At 47.9% G+C, this 16830-nt stretch overlaps 1 protein-coding gene across 2 annotated transcripts in view; it reads left to right on the forward strand.

The window, feature by feature from the left end:
- Positions 1 to 16498, forward strand: part of PCGF3 (polycomb group ring finger 3) — a 55927-nt gene extending 39429 nt beyond the window's left edge. For both annotated transcript variants that reach the window (XM_069495685.1, XM_069495686.1), the window contains 3 exons: positions 7921 to 8058; positions 11492 to 11572; positions 12126 to 16498. In XM_069495685.1, coding sequence (XP_069351786.1) covers positions 7921 to 8058; positions 11492 to 11572; positions 12126 to 12173 — 267 coding nt within the window. In that variant the 3' untranslated portion in view covers positions 12174 to 16498. The remainder of the gene's footprint in view (positions 1 to 7920; positions 8059 to 11491; positions 11573 to 12125) is intronic.
- Positions 16499 to 16830: the final 332 nt, after the last annotated feature.

The raw sequence follows: 16830 nt of genomic DNA on the forward strand, positions 1-16830 counted from the left end.
CGTGGCCTTCGCTGCGTTCTGTGCCGAGTGGATGCTACAGTGGATACTATTGCACTGTGTGATTCTTACTTAATGTTCTATCTGTTCTAATATTGGAGACGTAGATGCCGACTGGCACGGCACTCTTAACAGCACACCTTTCTCCTTATGCACATACATGCAATGATATTTGTTATTCTTTTTGTTCAGGCTTTAGTTCTTGTCAGTCAGCTGAGTATAAAATGATATCTGGTTATTTTTTAATTCCAGTTTCCTGCGTACAGGTGGTGTCAAACATCTTTTCAAGTGTTTCTTGGTTCTCTTGGTTCCTCCACTTATAAATTGCTTTTTACCTATTTTCATATTGGATATTGTAATTTTTTCTTATTTATTTATTTATGAATGAATGAATGAGACAAGGTCTCGCTCCGTTGCCCAGGCCGAAGCTCGGGGTATCGTCATGGCTCACTGCAGCCTGGAACTCCTGGGCTCAAGCCATCCTCCGGTCGTAGCCTCCTGGGTAGCTGGGACTAGGGGCGCTGGGCTGGCTTTTCCTACTCACACTGCAGCAGTGACTCATCATTTGTGGCTGTGGATGGTACAGAGATCGTCCTTCATTTGGTGACTGTCGGCTTTGTTTGTGGGCCCATCATTATTCACAGTTTTTAAATTCGACATAATTAAATTTATCAGTATATTCTTTTGTATGTTGAGAAATTTTTCCTCATCCTGAGGTCATAAATACATTCTCCTGTATTATCCTGAAAATATTTAAAGTCTTGCTCTTAACAATTAAGTTGTTGGCCGCTGCTGTTGACACTGTGCAGAGGGCAAGGTGGAGGTCAAGGGTCGGCCAGTTGACTCGGGCCTGCTCCTGCGGCCCCCAGGCCCACGAACCTCACCCTGCGCCAAAGGTAATTCACTGATTTGCCATGATTCAGTTATGTTACCATTATTATGTGGTTTCTGCTTCAGAATTGTCTGAAGTAACGATGGGCCTTTTTTCTTCCAAGTAAAAATTAGAAATCAGCTTGCCAAGTTCCCTGAACAATCCAGATGAACTTTTATTAGAAAGACACTGAATAAATTCATGGATTTGTTTGGGAAGAAGTAAAGTCTTGACAATTTGAGTCTTCCCGTCCTTAAGCAGCGTATCTTACCGTCTGTTAGGTCTTTTTCCTGTGGCTCAGTAACCTCACAATTGTCCTCACAGCGGTCTCATACATCCTGGTGCCTGGCGTTCCGGCCCCCCGAGTTCCCATTGCACAGTGTCGTTGGAAGTCGCGTTTTCTCATTGCTGCTGAGCCCCAGGAATTCAGTGCATTTTTTCATAAGGATTTTCTGTTCTGAAGGTGAACTCTCACTACTCTTGTCAGTCCTTGTGGATCTTCCAAGTGTGTGTAGATGGGTCAGCTGTGGGCCTGGGCTTTGCTCTAGTGTGGTGACTGGCATTCCTTCTGCCAGCACTGTGTCCCTGCAGGCGTGGCTAGGCACCGGTGCCATAAAAGTGACCCAGACTAGGAAACTGCTTCTGGGCTGGGAGCCCTTAGATAGGACACACAAAGCCAAGGCCCCAGGCAGGGGCACTGGGAGCCATGGCTTTCCTGTGCGTATCCTGTACTGAGCATGCATGGACAGCTGTGACAGAAATGGCTCCTGTCCAGCGTAAGACTGGGGTCAGGGGCTTCTGGCCCCCATGTGGGCTCAGCCTCCTTCCCCACATGCACCGTGGGGATCTGGGCGGAAGGCCCTGGGTGGAGAAAGGACTCATACCTATGACCGCCTGATGCCACCACCTTGGTGGGCCTCGCCCCCTCCTCTGTCTTGCAGAGCTGAGCACAAGAGGCCCAGGCTCTAGCCCGATGGTCAGCTCCCAAGCCAGAGCTCTGGCGAAGCAGAGTAGGCAGGCAGCACAATCCCAGCCTCCAGCAGAGCCAGTGCTGAGCTTCATCCTCGGGAAACCTCTCAGCGATTTTGTCTTGCTTATTTGGGCTGGGGTAGTGTGGTGCATCCTCCCTGTTCCGCACACTGGAGGAGAGATTTGTAACACTTCACCTTAGAGTCTGAGGTTTCCCTCCCATTCCTAGTTTGCTGAGTTTTTACTGAGAACGGGTGTTGGATTTTCTTTGGCGTCATCATAGCTCACTGTAACCCCATACTCCTTGGCTCAAGCAACCCTCCTGCCTCAGCCTCCCAAGTAGCTGGGACTACAGACACGTGCCACCATACTCCGCTAGTTTTTTAGATTTTTTTTTTTAATTTTCATTTTTTTTTAAATGGGTTCTCACTACCTTACCCAGGCTGGTCTCAAACTCCTGGACTAAAGTAATTGTCCCGCTTTGGCCTCCCAAAATGCTGGGATTACAGGTGTGAGCCACTGTACCTGGCTGGATTGGATTGGATTTTATCACGTTTTTTTCAGCATCTATTGATGGGGTCACTTGATTACCTTCCTTTAAAATGCTAATATAGTAAATTGCATAAATATATTTTTCAATTGTTAAACCATCCTTTCATTCCTGAATTTGATCATAATTTTAAAAATATATTTTTAAACTTGCTAATATTTCTTTAGGATTATGTATATATGTTCAAACTGAGATTAGATCATACTTTTATTTTCTTTTTTCTTTTTTCTTTTGGAGACAGAGTCTCACTCTGTCACTGTGTCCACCCAGGTAGAGTGCAGTGGTGTCATTATAGCTCACAGCAACCTCAAACTCCTGGGCTCAAGCAATCCCACCTCAGCCTCCTGAGTAGCTGGGACTGCAGGCATGCACCACCATGCCCAGCTGATTTTTGTATTTTTAGTGGAGATGGGATCTCACTCTAGCTCAGGCTGGTCTTGAACTCCTGAGCTCAAGTGATCCCTCTGCCTCAGCCTCCCAGAGTGCTAGGATTACAGGCATGCGCCACCATGCCTGGCCCATACTTTTTATTTTTTCGTGTGTATTTGTATAATTTTGGAATCAAGGGTACGTAAATCTCATAGCTGGGGATAGTCCCTCTTTTCCCATTTTCCCATTCTCTGGAAAAGTTTATATAAGATTCGGATTATCAGTGTATTGAATGTTTAGTAAACTACCTATAAAACCAACAGATCTTGGCTAGTTTGGGGGGAGTGGGTAGATAGATTTTTAACTACAAAATTAAATTTCTTTAACAATTTTAATTGCACTCAAATCTTCTATTTCTTTTTTAGTTCATTTTGGTCAGTTATATTTTTCTAGGAGATTTTCTACTTGGACTTAAATTGTCAACTTTTTTGGCAGAAAAGCAGTTCTTGGAATTCTCTTGTTTTTTCTCCGTCATGACCACATCTGTGTCTCTGTCGTCTCATGCTGTCTGCAAGACGGCAACTCGGTCCCTTCTTCCCTTGCCTCTGCTCTATTTAGGTCACTCTTTTGTTTGTTTCCTAAACTCTTGAGTTGAGCGTTCGGATGGTTTCCAGAGATACAGTTTGGTCCTAAATAATTGTGAATTTTCATTATGATTTCTTTTTTGACCTATGGGTTATTTTTTTTCCAATTTTCTAAATCAGGTTAAAATACACATAAAATTTTCCATTTTAACCATTTTCAAGTGTGCTGTTCAGGGGCATTAAGTGCATTCCCAGTGTTGTACAACTGCCTCTCTCTAGTTCCAGAACATTTCGTCTCCTCAGAAGGAGACCCCGTCCCACTGCGGCCCCTCCCCAGCCCCGCCCCACCGGCCTGGCCTCTGTCTGTGGGTGTGCCTGTTCTGGACGTTTCAGCAAACAGAATCACACAAGATGTGGCCTTTGGTGTCTGGCTCTTTCGCTGAGCGTCATGTTTTTGAGATTCATCCACGTCGCAGCCTGTGTCCGAGCTTCGTTCCTTTCTAAGGCTGAGTGACGCCCCTCGTGTGAGGGGACCACAGTGTGTGTGTCCGCTCCTCTGCCGGCGGGCACCTGGGCTGCCTCCACGTTAGCTATTGTGGATAATGTTGCTGTACCTGGGCATACAAATATCTCTTTAAGACTCTATTTTCCATTCTTTTGTGTGTGTACTCAGAAGTGGAATTGCTGGGTCATATGGTAATTCTGTTTGTAACTTTCTGAAGAACCTCTACACTGTTTTCCGCAGAGGCTGCACCATTTTATCATGTATTCCACCAACAGCACACAAGGGTTCCAGTTTCTCCACATCCTTATCAACACTTTTTCTGGGCTCTTTGGTAGTAGCCATCCTAGTGGGTGTGAGGCGATATCTCACTGTGGTGTTGATTTACATTTCCCTAATAACTGGTGATGCTGAGCAGCTTCATGTGCTTATTGGCCATTTGTATATTTTTCTTAGTGAAATATCTAAAGTCTTTTGCCTTTTTTTTTTTTTTTTTTTTGGAGACTGTGTCTCACTCTGTTTCTTAGGCTAGAGTGCAGTGGTGTCATCATAGCTCACTGCAACCTCAAACTACTGGGCTCAAGCAATCCTCCCACCTCAGCCTCCCAAGTAGCTGGGACTACAGGTGCATACCACCTTGGCCAGCTAATTTTTATTTTTTATAGAGATGGGGTCTCGCTGTTGCCCAGGCTGCTTTTGCCCCTTTTTGAATTCGATTGTTCTTGTTGAGTTACCCATGGGTTATTTTTAAAAGTACATATTGAAAATTCTAAACATCAAAACATACTATATGGCTACAGTGATGAAGACATCATGTTACAGGCATGAAGACAGACTCATAAATCAATGGAACAAGTTCTAAAGTCTAGCAATAAACCTTTAGATCTGTGGTCACTTGTTTTTCAGCAAAGGTGCCAAGGCTCATTCACTGGGGAAAGAGTGGTGTTTTCAACACATGATGCTGGGTCAGTTAGTTATCTACATGCAAAAAGATGACTCTAGGACCTTGGGTCCGGCCTAAAATTCTCATATTCAACACCAAGAGCACAATCCATGAAAGAAAAATAATGAATTGACTTCATCGAACTAAGAACTGCTGCTCTTCAAAAGACACTATGAAGAAAATGAAAAGATAATCTGCAGACTGGGAGAAAATATTTGCAAGTCATATCTCTGATAAAGGATTCGTATCCAGAGTATATCACTCTTATCACCCAGTAAGAAGGTGAACAGCCCCAGCAGCTAAGTAAGAAATGCAAGTCGACACCTCCCCAGAGAGGATGTACAGACGGTTCGGCTCGCAGGCTGGGCATGGGCTCGTGCTCCTGATCCCAGCACTTCCGGAGGCTGGGGTGCTTGGCCCAACCTGGCTGCTAGTTGGGGTTTGGTTAATAATCACATGAAAAGATGCTCAGCATCACTAGGCATCAGGAAATGCAAGTTAAAACCACAAAGACAAAGGCAGAACAGTGATTGTCAGGGGCAGGAAGCAGTGAGGTCGAAGGCAGAGAGCCAGGAGGGTTGTTTCTGAGGTGATGGAAATGACAGCTCTATAAATTTGCTGAAAGTTATTGAATTGGATACTTAAAAGAAGTGTGTGTAAATTATACCTCAATAAAGCTGTTAAAAAAATCACAAGCATGTTTGTAATTTAGTGTATTTAAGTAGGCAATACATTTCCATAGTCCAAAGATTAATATCATATAAAAGGTTTAAATTCCATTCTCATCCCTGTCACTGGCCCCAGCCCCATGTGCAGAACCACCTCGTGCTACTTCCTGAATTTATGCAAATCTGAGCAAAAATAAATGCTTGCTTCCTTCCACCTTTCGTTACACACAAAGAGAACTCTACTCTTCTCTCCCGTGTGTAGCAGAGCCTGCAGTTTCCACGCTGGCGCTCTCAGGCCCCCACACCTTCCTGGGGCGTTGGCTTCTCTCCCAGCTTCACGTGCAGAGCTTTACGCACGGTACAGACTGGGGCTGCTTGCTGGCTGGCTGCACTGCAGTCCACGTGGCACCTGTGACCCCATCACTTGGGGTCCAGCCGACCCCACTTCTGCGAGCCTGAGAGGGTGTCTGCCTACAGAGGGTGGGACCCGCCCTCCCTTGCTGGGAAAGAGAAGCCCCTTCAGTGGCTGTGCGTTCCTATCGAGTCAGTGTGAGTGTCACTAGGTGCATTCAGGTCTAGAAATGTCCCTCATCCTTAGGGGATTTTTTTTTTCTCAATAAGCTTTATTTCTTAAAGTCTGCTTTAATAGTAATCTAGCTTCTTTTGGTTAATATTATCAGGTATTTCCGTTTTTAAAATGCCTTCCTTAAATGTGACACTTTTTACAGCGTAGAGGTAGATTTTTTTAAAAAACCAAATTAGAAAATTTTTAACCGGCAAGTAGTTTTACATTTGCACGATTCCCTGGAGTTGGCTCGGCCTCTGCTTTCGCGCCTCCTCTTTCCCAGCTTCTGTTGAGTTAGTGAGTTTTCTTTAATGTCTTCTTCTACTGGTAAGTTGTTAAGTTCTACTTCTCTTATTTTGTGGTTACAAGATGTTTAAATGAGTATTTACATTTTTTAAAAGTCCAAAGTTAACCTTGAGTCTGTGCCCAGCCCCACCCAGGGCCCCACCATGCTCCCCAAGGACTCACGCCCTAGGGTCCCCTCTGCTTCTGGGTCTCTCCTGCACCCAGGGCTTGTCCTCCTGGGCTGCTTGCTGGTCTCTTCACAGTTGGCTCCAAACGGCTCTGTTAGCTGTTTGTCCCGTCCGCACCGTGGGGGCTCTTTGTTTTCTGGGTCAGTTGCAGTTGCTCCTGGGGGGCCTTTGATGGCATTTGCAAGTGTCTGGGTCTGTATCTTTTATTTCTTTCGTTTTGGATTGTTTTGCTTCCTGAATCTGAAGATTTAAGTCTTTCATTGTTTCTTAAAGTTTGCCTTTCCGCGTGTTGTTTGTCATTTCCCCCTGGTGCCCCCACTCTTCACTCTTCCTTTCTCTTTCTGTTGTGCGGTTGCGGTAATTGCTGTCTTTGTCTCTTTACTTCTTATGGGTAATTTCTTCAAATGAATTTTTAGAAAGTGAATCTGTCTGTAGCTGAGACTAATCTGCGGCTCAGCCATCCACTGAGTTTTTCATCTCGGTGAATGTTTTGATTTTTAGAAGTTACATCTCATTATCTTCAATACCTGTCTGTTCTTTCCTCATGATGTCTCACGTTTTTAACCTTTCTTTTATATCTTCTGGAATTTTAGACAGATTTCAGTCAATACCTTTGTTAGCCATTTTATCTGGATTTTTAAGGGGCCTGATTGTGCCATTTGTCGTGGCCACTACTGATGAATGTTTGCTGGGGACGTTTACTTCCTCACCTGGGGTCCCCCGGGGCCTGGGGTAGGGGTTGTCCCCCTTAGCAGATTCCCCTTTGTGTCTGCTGGCACCGCGCCATTGTGATTCTGCGGTCACTTTCCACTGTGTGTCTCCTGGGCACCTGGGCTCACCTGTGCTTTCACCCCACGGCTGCTGCATCTGGACAGCAGCCGTGAACTTTCGGACCTGTGGCTCTTCCTCTGCCAAGAATGCTCTTTTCTTCTCTGGTGCATCTGCTGTCCTCTTCAAGGCCAAGCACAGCACTCCTTCCCTTATAAAACCTTCCTGGATGCACCGGGTGGAATCAGTGTTGCTGCCACTGTTTGCCCTGCGTCTCTGCACATCGTGCCGGGAGACGTGGGGGTGACTGCTCTGCACCGCACTGGGTAGAAGCTCTCAGGACAGGTTTAACTCAGACCAAGAACTCAGGCCTGCGATGGAGAAATGACTCTTGGATTTACTTTAAAGTATTATGTTAAAAAGATAGAATTAACAGGGTTAGATTGTATTTCCCAAAATGGCAAGCAAAGTATAAACGTTTTAAGATAATGTGTGTAAAATGATTGAAATAAAATTATTTTTTGCAGTATTGAGGTCAAAGCAGATTTCTGATTTCAAAAAGGTCAGCGGTCTTAGATTTAGGAATTAGTGGGTTTCCAAGAGAACCTCCTGAGACCAGTCCAGTCCGATCCGTCCTGACGCGCCTGTGTCCCTCTCGAAGGTGAGCATCTGTCTGGAGTGCAACAGCAGCAAACTGCGCGGGCTGAAACGGAAATGGATCCGCTGCTCCGCCCAGGCCACCGTCTTGCACCTGAAGAAATTCATCGCCAAGAAACTTAACCTTTCATCTTTCAACGAGGTAATAGTTGATCCATAAATAGGAACTATAACAAGTCGTGTCTTCTCTGTAAAAGTGATACTTCTAGAATTCTTTGGGTTTGTTTTTTATTAACAACTTTGGAGATTTTAATCAGAAAGAAACTCAATTGGTTTTGCCTACCCTGCCAGATAGCGTGGTAGGAAATGGTGGGGGTTGTTAGAGGCTCAGGACCAGGCGCCTGCAGCCCCTGCTGGTAGAGAGTGGGGGTGACTGTGTCACGCAGGTTCTTTCCTCCTGAGGAGGGATTCTTCTCTTCGGCATGTCTGCAGATGGGTGGGTGGTGGGTGGGCTGAGGGAGGGACAGGTGAATAGATGGATGGACAAGAGGGCACTTCCAAGTTGTGATAAATATTGAGCGTACAGTGAAACCCGGCGGCCTGCTGGTGCGAGGCGGGGCCGAGGGCTGCAGCATGCGAGCACATGGGAACGCCCCCGGGGTGGTGACACAGGTTGGAGGATACAGACCATCACAGGATCAGCTCTGCACAGGTTAGAGAGATGCGGGGCGTAAGAGGGCACGGGTTGGAGGTGGAGCTGCACGAGACCCTTCGGGCTGTGTGGAATGGGCTGTGGGGTGCAGGCGTGGAAGCAGGAGAGACTGGCCGTGGCAGAGGCAGTCAAGGGGGAGAAGTGGACGGACTTGGGATGTGTTCTGGAGCAAGCAGTGGGTGCAGTGGTGGCCCCAAAAAGATGAGCTCACATCCTGACCATGGAGCCTGCAAATGGGATCTTACCTGGAAAAAAGATCTTTACAGGTGGAATTAAGTTAAGAATCGTGAGCTGAAATGATCCTGGATTATCTGGGAGGACCCTAAATCCAATGACAAGTTCTTACAAGTGTGAGGCAGAGGGAGACTTGCGGCAACCGAGACACACAGTCAGAGGCTGGAGGGACGTGGCCGGGAGAAGGAGCCCCCAGGCCCCCTGGAGCTAGAGAGACAGGAAGGATCCTCCAAAATTCATGTGCTAGAACCTCGATCCCTAGTGCAGCTGCCGTGGAAGGTGTGTGGGTCGTGAGGGCTCCACCCCGTGAGTGGATTCGTGCTGCTGGGAAGGGCGCTGTGGGAGTGGGTTCTCTCTGCCGCGTTTCCCTGCCATGAGGACGCAGCACCACAGGCCAGCGCCTCGTCTTGGACTTCCCAGCCTCCGGAACTGTGAGGAAATCGATTTCTGTTCTCTATAGATTACCCAGCCTGTGTGTTTTGTCATAGCAGCACTGAACAGAGTGTGACACTCCCCTAGAGCTTCTGCAGAGAGAGCGTGGCCCTGGCGACAACTGGATTTCATGCTCCTGGGCTCCACGCAATGAATTTCTGTTGATTACAGCCCCCCAGTGCTGGCAGCTTCCACGACAGCCCCAGGACACGACGACAGAGAAAGCCAGAAGTTGCTGGTGGACTTGGTGGGGCTGCAGAGGGCAGGAAGGGGTCAGGAATGACTGCGGGGGCCTGAGCACGGGGTGGCATCTTTGGGGACAGGCTGGTGCACGTATCGGAGAGGTGAGCTCAGGACCAGAGAGCCAGGGTGTCCACGAGGGCTGCCCAGAGCCCTCAGAGAAACCGAGTCGGGACGTGAGGAGACGGAGAGAAGTAAACAGAAAAAGGCTTTCTACTAAGTTTAGAGGACAGTGTCCGGGGGCGGAGGGGTGAGAGGTACTTGGGTTTTCCTATGAGGGCACAGGTGCTCAAGCTCATTTGGAAATGGGGGCTTGAGATACACCTGGGGGTGGCCCGAGGAGAGGTTGGCGGTCCCGGATGAGGCCCTTTCCTCCCCAGGAACCACCAGAAGAAAGGATGTGAGATTTTCCCGTATCCGGTGGCCATCAGCCCCTGGGGCCCCTGCTGGCATCACGGTGGCAGAGTGGCACAGCCACTTTGGGAGATGGCTTGGTGGTTTCTTAGAAAACGAAACAGTCTTACCACACAAGCCAGCAGTCACGCTCCTTGGTATTTACCAAAGGAACTGAAAACTTAGGTCCACACAAAAACCTGCACATAGATATTTATAGCTGATTTATTCATAATCGCCAAAACCTGGAAGCAGCAAGATGTCCTTCGGTAGGCGATGGATGAACAAACTCTGGCACATCAGATGATGCCGTGTTATCAACACTAGGAAGAAATGAGCCATGAAGCGATGCAAAGACATGAAGGAAGCTTCATTGCATATTGCTGAGTGAAAGAAGCCAGTCTGAAAAGGCTGCAGACTGTGTGATTCCAACTGTGTGACATTCTGGAAAAGGCAAAACCATGGAGACAGTAAAAGATCAGTGGTTGCCAGAGGTTGGGGGAGGGCGGGATAAACAGTGACGCTGCTCTTTTTGACACTGTAACCATAGAGACATGTCATCAGACATTCGTCCAGCCCCAAGACTGTGGCCTGTGTCAGCTCTGGAGTCCGGGTGATGGTGGCCTGGCCCATGTGTGTTCGTCGATGGCGACCAAAGACCACTCTTGGGGGGATGTTGAGAGTGGGGAGGCTCACGTGTGTGTGGGCAGAGGTGCTGGGGCACTCGGACCTCCCTTTCAATTTTGCTGTGAAGCTAAAACTGCTCTAAAAAAATAAAAGTCTATTTAATTAAAAAAAAAAACCAGGAGCCAGTTCCTTTTCCCGCTGTTGTGAGAGGGATGGCTTGGCCCAGAGGTGGGGCCTGGCAGGGACAGGTGCTCCCTGGGTGAACAGTCTGGGGATGGCGTGGTGGAGTTAGCTGGACCTGGCATGGGCTGGGCCCCCCAATGTGGGGTGGGTGATGTGTCTGTCCTGTGGCCTCCTGGTGCCCCTGTGCGGGCACTGTCCTACTGACAAGGGTACCAAGAAGGGTTCACGAGCTGCCTGAACCCTTAACAATCCTGGAGGCCCTTGGGGCTGGCGACTCCTGTGCCAACCGCCTCTCCCTGTTTCTTAGTGCATCAATGTGGTGGATGGGGCCAGGACAGTGGCAAGGGGGTAGCCAGTTTGGAAGTGCAGGGGGCCTCGGGGGAGGGAGGGAGAGGCCACCCTGGCCTCCTGGGTGTCTCAGAGAAGCAGGGAGCGTGGGCTTGGACAAAGCCATATGCAGCCTCATTCCCTACCACGTGTGAACAGCCGGGCCAGTGTCTCTGGGGCCACCTGGTGCTCTGAGCCCGAGGGACCTGCTGTGCCCCTAGGAGGAGCACCTGGTCTGAACAGGAGCGTTGCTGGCACTTGTCACTGATGTGTTGCACCAGATTTCCTCTTTGGTACGAGGCAGGGATAAATGAATAAATGAGCCAAGCTTCAGCTCTGTACACGTTTGTTCATACACGGTGGCGGGGCCACGTTTCAAAGAGGCGCAGAGGCTTTATCCTTTCGCCTAGGCGTGTCCTGCACGTAGGCCGAGGCTGTGTGTGCGGCGCACCCTCCGTCCGCTAATCGAAGCTTCTTCTCCCGCCAGCTGGACATTTTATGCAACGAGGAGATCCTGGGCAAGGACCACACACTCAAATTTGTGGTTGTCACAAGGTGGAGATTCAAGGTGAGACTTGCAGTTTATAATAGTTTTATTTAATTTTCAGAATCTGCTACAAATGGCAGTTACTCTTCTGTGCTTACCTTTTCTCTTGAGAACTTAGATGATTTAGCTACAGATTGCTGTGAAATGCAGTTTCAGTCTTTCTGAAATTATCGACCCCAGAGTGAGGCGCAGAGCCTTCTGGGCCCAGGTGGTCTCGCTCACCTGCCCCTGCTCAGGGAGGTTGGCTGCTGCAGGCAGAGGGGGCCCTGGAGCCTCTGGGCACCTCTTTCTGAAGGAGGAAGCAGATGGTGGAGGCCTGTCCTAGGGCTGCTGGGCTGACCTGGGGCTCGGCTGGAGATTGGAGGGAGATGGGGAGGGGTGTGGGGGCTGGGCAGGGCCAGGCCCAGCTGGGCCTCGTTCCTCCAGCCTCATTCTGGCCCCACTCCACGTCACTCAGCACCAGAGCCTGCTCGTGGGGCTGTGTCCAAGCACATTTCTTCAGCCCTTACCTCCCCTGCTGAGCTGGTCTTGTCTGTCCCTGCTGAGAAGTGCCCTGTGCTCTTGTGTCTTCCAGAAGGCGCCTCTCCTGCTGCACTACAGACCCAAGATGGACTTGCTGTGAGCAGCGCCCGCAGACTTGGCCCTCGCACCCCTGGGCGTCCTGTGCGGGTGTCCTCGTGGCCACACGCTTCAGAATGTTGCCTCTGGGTGTCGTGTGGACCAGACTTCTGAATAGAGAATATTTATAACTTTTGTATGAGAGAATTCACACTCAACAAGACACTACCAGCACCACGTTTACAGAGGATGAAAACACTTCACAGTTTCGTGTAGCTGAATGATGCTCTTCTCTTTGCTTCAGATTCACAGACCAGAGTCATAAATGTAGTGTGACATGGTTTGAAAGTCACCTTCCTGACACAGATCACCTTTGCTTGTTTCCAGGTCTCGAAAATCTGAGTTCATTTCAGTTTAGTTTATGAATTAGGTTTATGATAAGCCTCAGAAATACTTGTACTTTTATAGAATCCTTCCTAAGTTATTGAAAAAATACCTTTTCATGGTGAATGATGATATTTATGTTGCCTTTAGCTTCCTAAAGACTTGGAAGATATATAAAAGTTTAATTGAAAAGCATACCAAAAGACGTTTCCATTAATATTATGATTTAACCACGGTATTTAATTTCCCACCTTATGAAACACAACAAAGACCGTAGCCCCTGACTCATTGGCCTTTGTGTCATGTGACGTAGGCTGGTCAGCGCGAGGACTCTCTTGGGACACACGCTCAGCACAGGCCAGGCGAGGGGGTTCCTGCGCCTGCTACTGCCCAGTCACGGGCACAGGTCGCGATTTCTGACACACAGCAGGGTAGACCAGAGGCAGTTTAACCAGGTCAGTGCTGGTTTGCAAAACAATTCTTGTTTTTAAAAAGTTCTTTATTAAAAAGGGCACAAATTGTTCAGTGCCATCACTTTATTTCCTGCTTACTCTTTCCCGTTTTCATTTTGCTGAAGAGAGAGACGTGGCGTGTGCAGTGGGCTCCTTCCCTGCCAGGCCCCTCCGACGTGGCACAGAGCGCCTGGCGCCACGGGGAACGTTTGCTGGAAACAGCGTCAGGGTCATACAAGAAGCGCCCATATGCAGTGGTGGCTGGGCCATTTCTGCAGTTGTCCCCTCCCCCCTGTTGGTGGCAACTGCTCCTGTACTGTGGCAGCTGCCAGTGGAGGGTGGCTTTGCGAGCGTCGTGGAGGACGGGACGGGCAGGGAAACTGCTCCTGCCCCAGGGAGCTGCCTTTCGGTCACCGGCAGTGCACACTGCCAGCCCCCTCCTCCCGCACGTTAGTATTTTTGTCAAATCACAGAATGACCTCTTTGCCAGCACATCAACATTTTTTCCTTTAAAACTGTAACTTGGGATGTATAAAGGCAAGAATGAGGAGAAAGGAACCATTTTGTGGAGCAGTTGACGTGTTGTCCTGCAGCCTTCATTGTAATCTCCACCTGGATGTTCCTGTTTGTTTCTTGTTGAACCTAGAACCCCTCCCCGGCTCCTCCTCCCCCGAGACGTAGATGAGCAGGTCGTCCCGTCTCCCGCTGGCCACCAGCCGGGTTTTCCGTGCAGTATTTCACCTTAGAGGCGAGAATTGTGTCTTGACTTTGCTTTGAAAGTTGTGGTGGTCTCGTGGACACTCAGCTTTGCTCGTTCTCTTCTGCCTCCTGTTAGACGGATGTGGGACGTGGGACGTGGGACGGACGTGGGACGTGGGACGGACGTGGGACGGTGGGACGGACGTGGGACGTGGGACGGTGGGACGGACGTGGGACGTGGGACCGACGTGGGACGTGGGACGGACGTGGGACGTGGGACGGACGTGGGACGTGGGACGGACGTGGGACGGACGTGGGACGTGGGACGGACGTGGGAAGGTGGGACGGACGTGGGACGTGGGACGGACGTGGGACGTGGGACGTGGGACGTGGGACGGACGTGGGAAGGTGGGACGGACGTGGGACGTGGGACGGACGTGGGACGTGGGACGTGGGACGGACGTGGGACGTGGGACGGCAGGAGCAGCTGCGGGTGATCCAGCGTGGGGACGAGGGCATGTTCCGATTAGTTCCATCCAAGCGATTTGCATTCCAAGGCCTTCTTACAACGTAAAAGCAGATTCTTTGTTAGGAGTTGGTCAAAATTCACCTCTATTTAATTAAACCCATTAACTTCTGGGACTGTTGGAATTATTCAGTTACCTAAGCTTGCTGTTCATCCAAATCATGGTTTAGAGTTACTACAGGGGTTTGTGAGTAGATGTGTCTGAGTAAATATTACCTGTCTACCTCAAAATATACATACTGCTGAAGCATTCTGTAAAACCATATATTATCACGATGCAGTTTTCGGTGTAACGTTAGAATTTAGGTATTTTCCTGTGTGGTGAAACTAAGGAAGGATTAAACGGTTATGAGCCTCCAAATTCAAATAAAATTAATTCACAGTTCAGATTAAACTTAGTATCACTGTAATAATCTCATAATATATATTTGTAACTTTGTAGCTATCTTTGAAATCACTTGACTTTGCTATGGTGCTAAGTTGATATATTTCCTACACAGAGAGGTGGGGATGAGTCGAAGCCAGTGTTAACGTCTCCAGCTGGTGTGACCCTGCTTTTGTAATTGTGTTAACCTGACAAAACCTCAGCAGCAAAAGTACCTATTTTTCTAAGATTTCATCATGCAGACTGTCTCACTACAGGACAATTGCCCTGGTGACCTTCTGCCTCTTTGGTCTGACTTCGTAGCCTTATGTGGTTTAGAGACTGGAGCATGATGAACCTCCGGCAGACGGAAGCTTCCGGGCGGTCTCCTTTCGTTTCTGTCAAGCTCTCATTTAACATCAAAAGACTGAATTTTATTTTTCCCAGCATGAAAGCCAGGATCAGTTGATGACTGGATCCTATTAAGTTTTTAACAGATGGCGTTACTGTGAAGTGGTTTTCACAACCGTCTATGCTGGTAACACAAGCGCTGTTAAATTACCTTAGGCATCATCTTCAACAGTGGGGCTGCTTACCCAGAACATGGTCTCACTTGATACAGTTTTCATGAAAATAGAAAATGCAGATAGAATATATAATATTGAATTTAAGATTTGGGGGGTTAAAAAAGAAAACGTAACTTTATAAAATTATTTATTCTATTTTAAGCCTTCTATCATATTTTCCCATCCAATTGTTTGGTTTCAGTGGTCCAGCTTTATTTACAGGCATATAAAATGAAATTGTGAGATATTTTGCAAGCTTCTTTTTACTTTGAGTAGCTTTTAATTTGTATGTTTTTGTTTTATATGGATGAAGAGCATCTTTTATGCTTTTGTGCAATAGGTTCCAACATGCATTTATTAGACATCTGTTTAAATTGTAATGTAGCATTTATTCTGCTAAATTGAAAGGGAATATAGTGGAATTTCAAAATATGTACATTCAGCTGTTTGGTTTCTCCTTTTCCATTGTTATTATGGTAAGAATGCTGTTATTGGGAGAGTGTGTGTGAGTGTGTGAGAGAGAGAGCCTGCAGCAGTATTTACAGCATGCTCTGGCCAGGCAGGAAGTGGGCTGGGTGGGCTGACCTGTGGGTCTTGCTTGGGCCCTGGGGGTGGGGCCCAGGACAGAGGGTGCCACCCTTCACAGGCCTGAGCCCTCCGTTGAGTCGGCCTCTGAGCCTGCGCACAGCATTCCCAGTCGTTGGAGATTCACTTGGTTTTTTCCCTCAAAGCAAACAGGAAGGCATTTTACAGTGGTTTGGAATGTGGCATTGGATCGAATGTTCTAGGAATGAGCCAGCTGATTTCTATATTGTACGTGAATATTTAATGTGCTCTCAAACATTGAAAATAAATTTAGTGCAGATAGCTAAATCACAAACAATCTGATTCCTCTGTTTTCCTCAGGAAATCATCTGAGCTCCACCACATCACACGTGACCTTAACATGATAAACAAATGTATTTCTCTGCCTTGATATTTAATAAACTGAGTAAATAAACTGAGACAAGTAGATTAGAAGATCATTCAGATTCTGCCGTAATCTTTACAAATGCCTGGCGGGGAACAGCCTTGAGGCTCCGAGTGGGGACCGGTTCCCCTCCCGTGGGAGCAGCTGGCTGGTAGCCAGGGGCGACCCGTCTGGAGGAGGAGCTGAGCCTGAGCTCCCTGAGGCGTGCACAGCTCCGGCGTAAGGGGCTGTCCGGGGCGCAACTGGATGTCAGAAACACGGTTCCCCAAATGACAGCAATGTTGGGTTAAGGGACACTAAGCCTTTATCATCAGTGTGTGGCAAACAGATGAAAGCTGCCACGGTTTGTGGAAATGGTAATGCAGATACATATTTTTGACTGTTTAATTTGAAAGTTTACATTTTTTATGCTTTGTGTTGGTGTGTAATTTTTGTACTATTGGTGGCTAGTTTTTGTCTAAAATCTTTTTTGGAATATTGCTTAAATGTTTTGATTTTATGATAGTGAAGCTTGTATTCAGTGTTTTGCCAATTAATATTATATGCTTGTAATAAAAGCAAAAGAAAAACAAAAATCTTTCAGGCTGGAAATTTATTACATAAAATATTTGTGCAAGCGTGAGACAGATGATTTCTTAGGGTGATGCCACGTAATGAGAACATGCCCTGGTGGTGCAGACGGCTTGGCAGCCTCGCCTCGCTGAGGAGCACACACTCGCCACACATGTACATTCACACATGTGTGCGCACGTCCACACAC

This window comes from Eulemur rufifrons, chromosome 20 (genome assembly GCF_041146395.1).
Source record: "Eulemur rufifrons isolate Redbay chromosome 20, OSU_ERuf_1, whole genome shotgun sequence".
Taxonomy (NCBI): domain Eukaryota; kingdom Metazoa; phylum Chordata; class Mammalia; order Primates; family Lemuridae; genus Eulemur; species Eulemur rufifrons.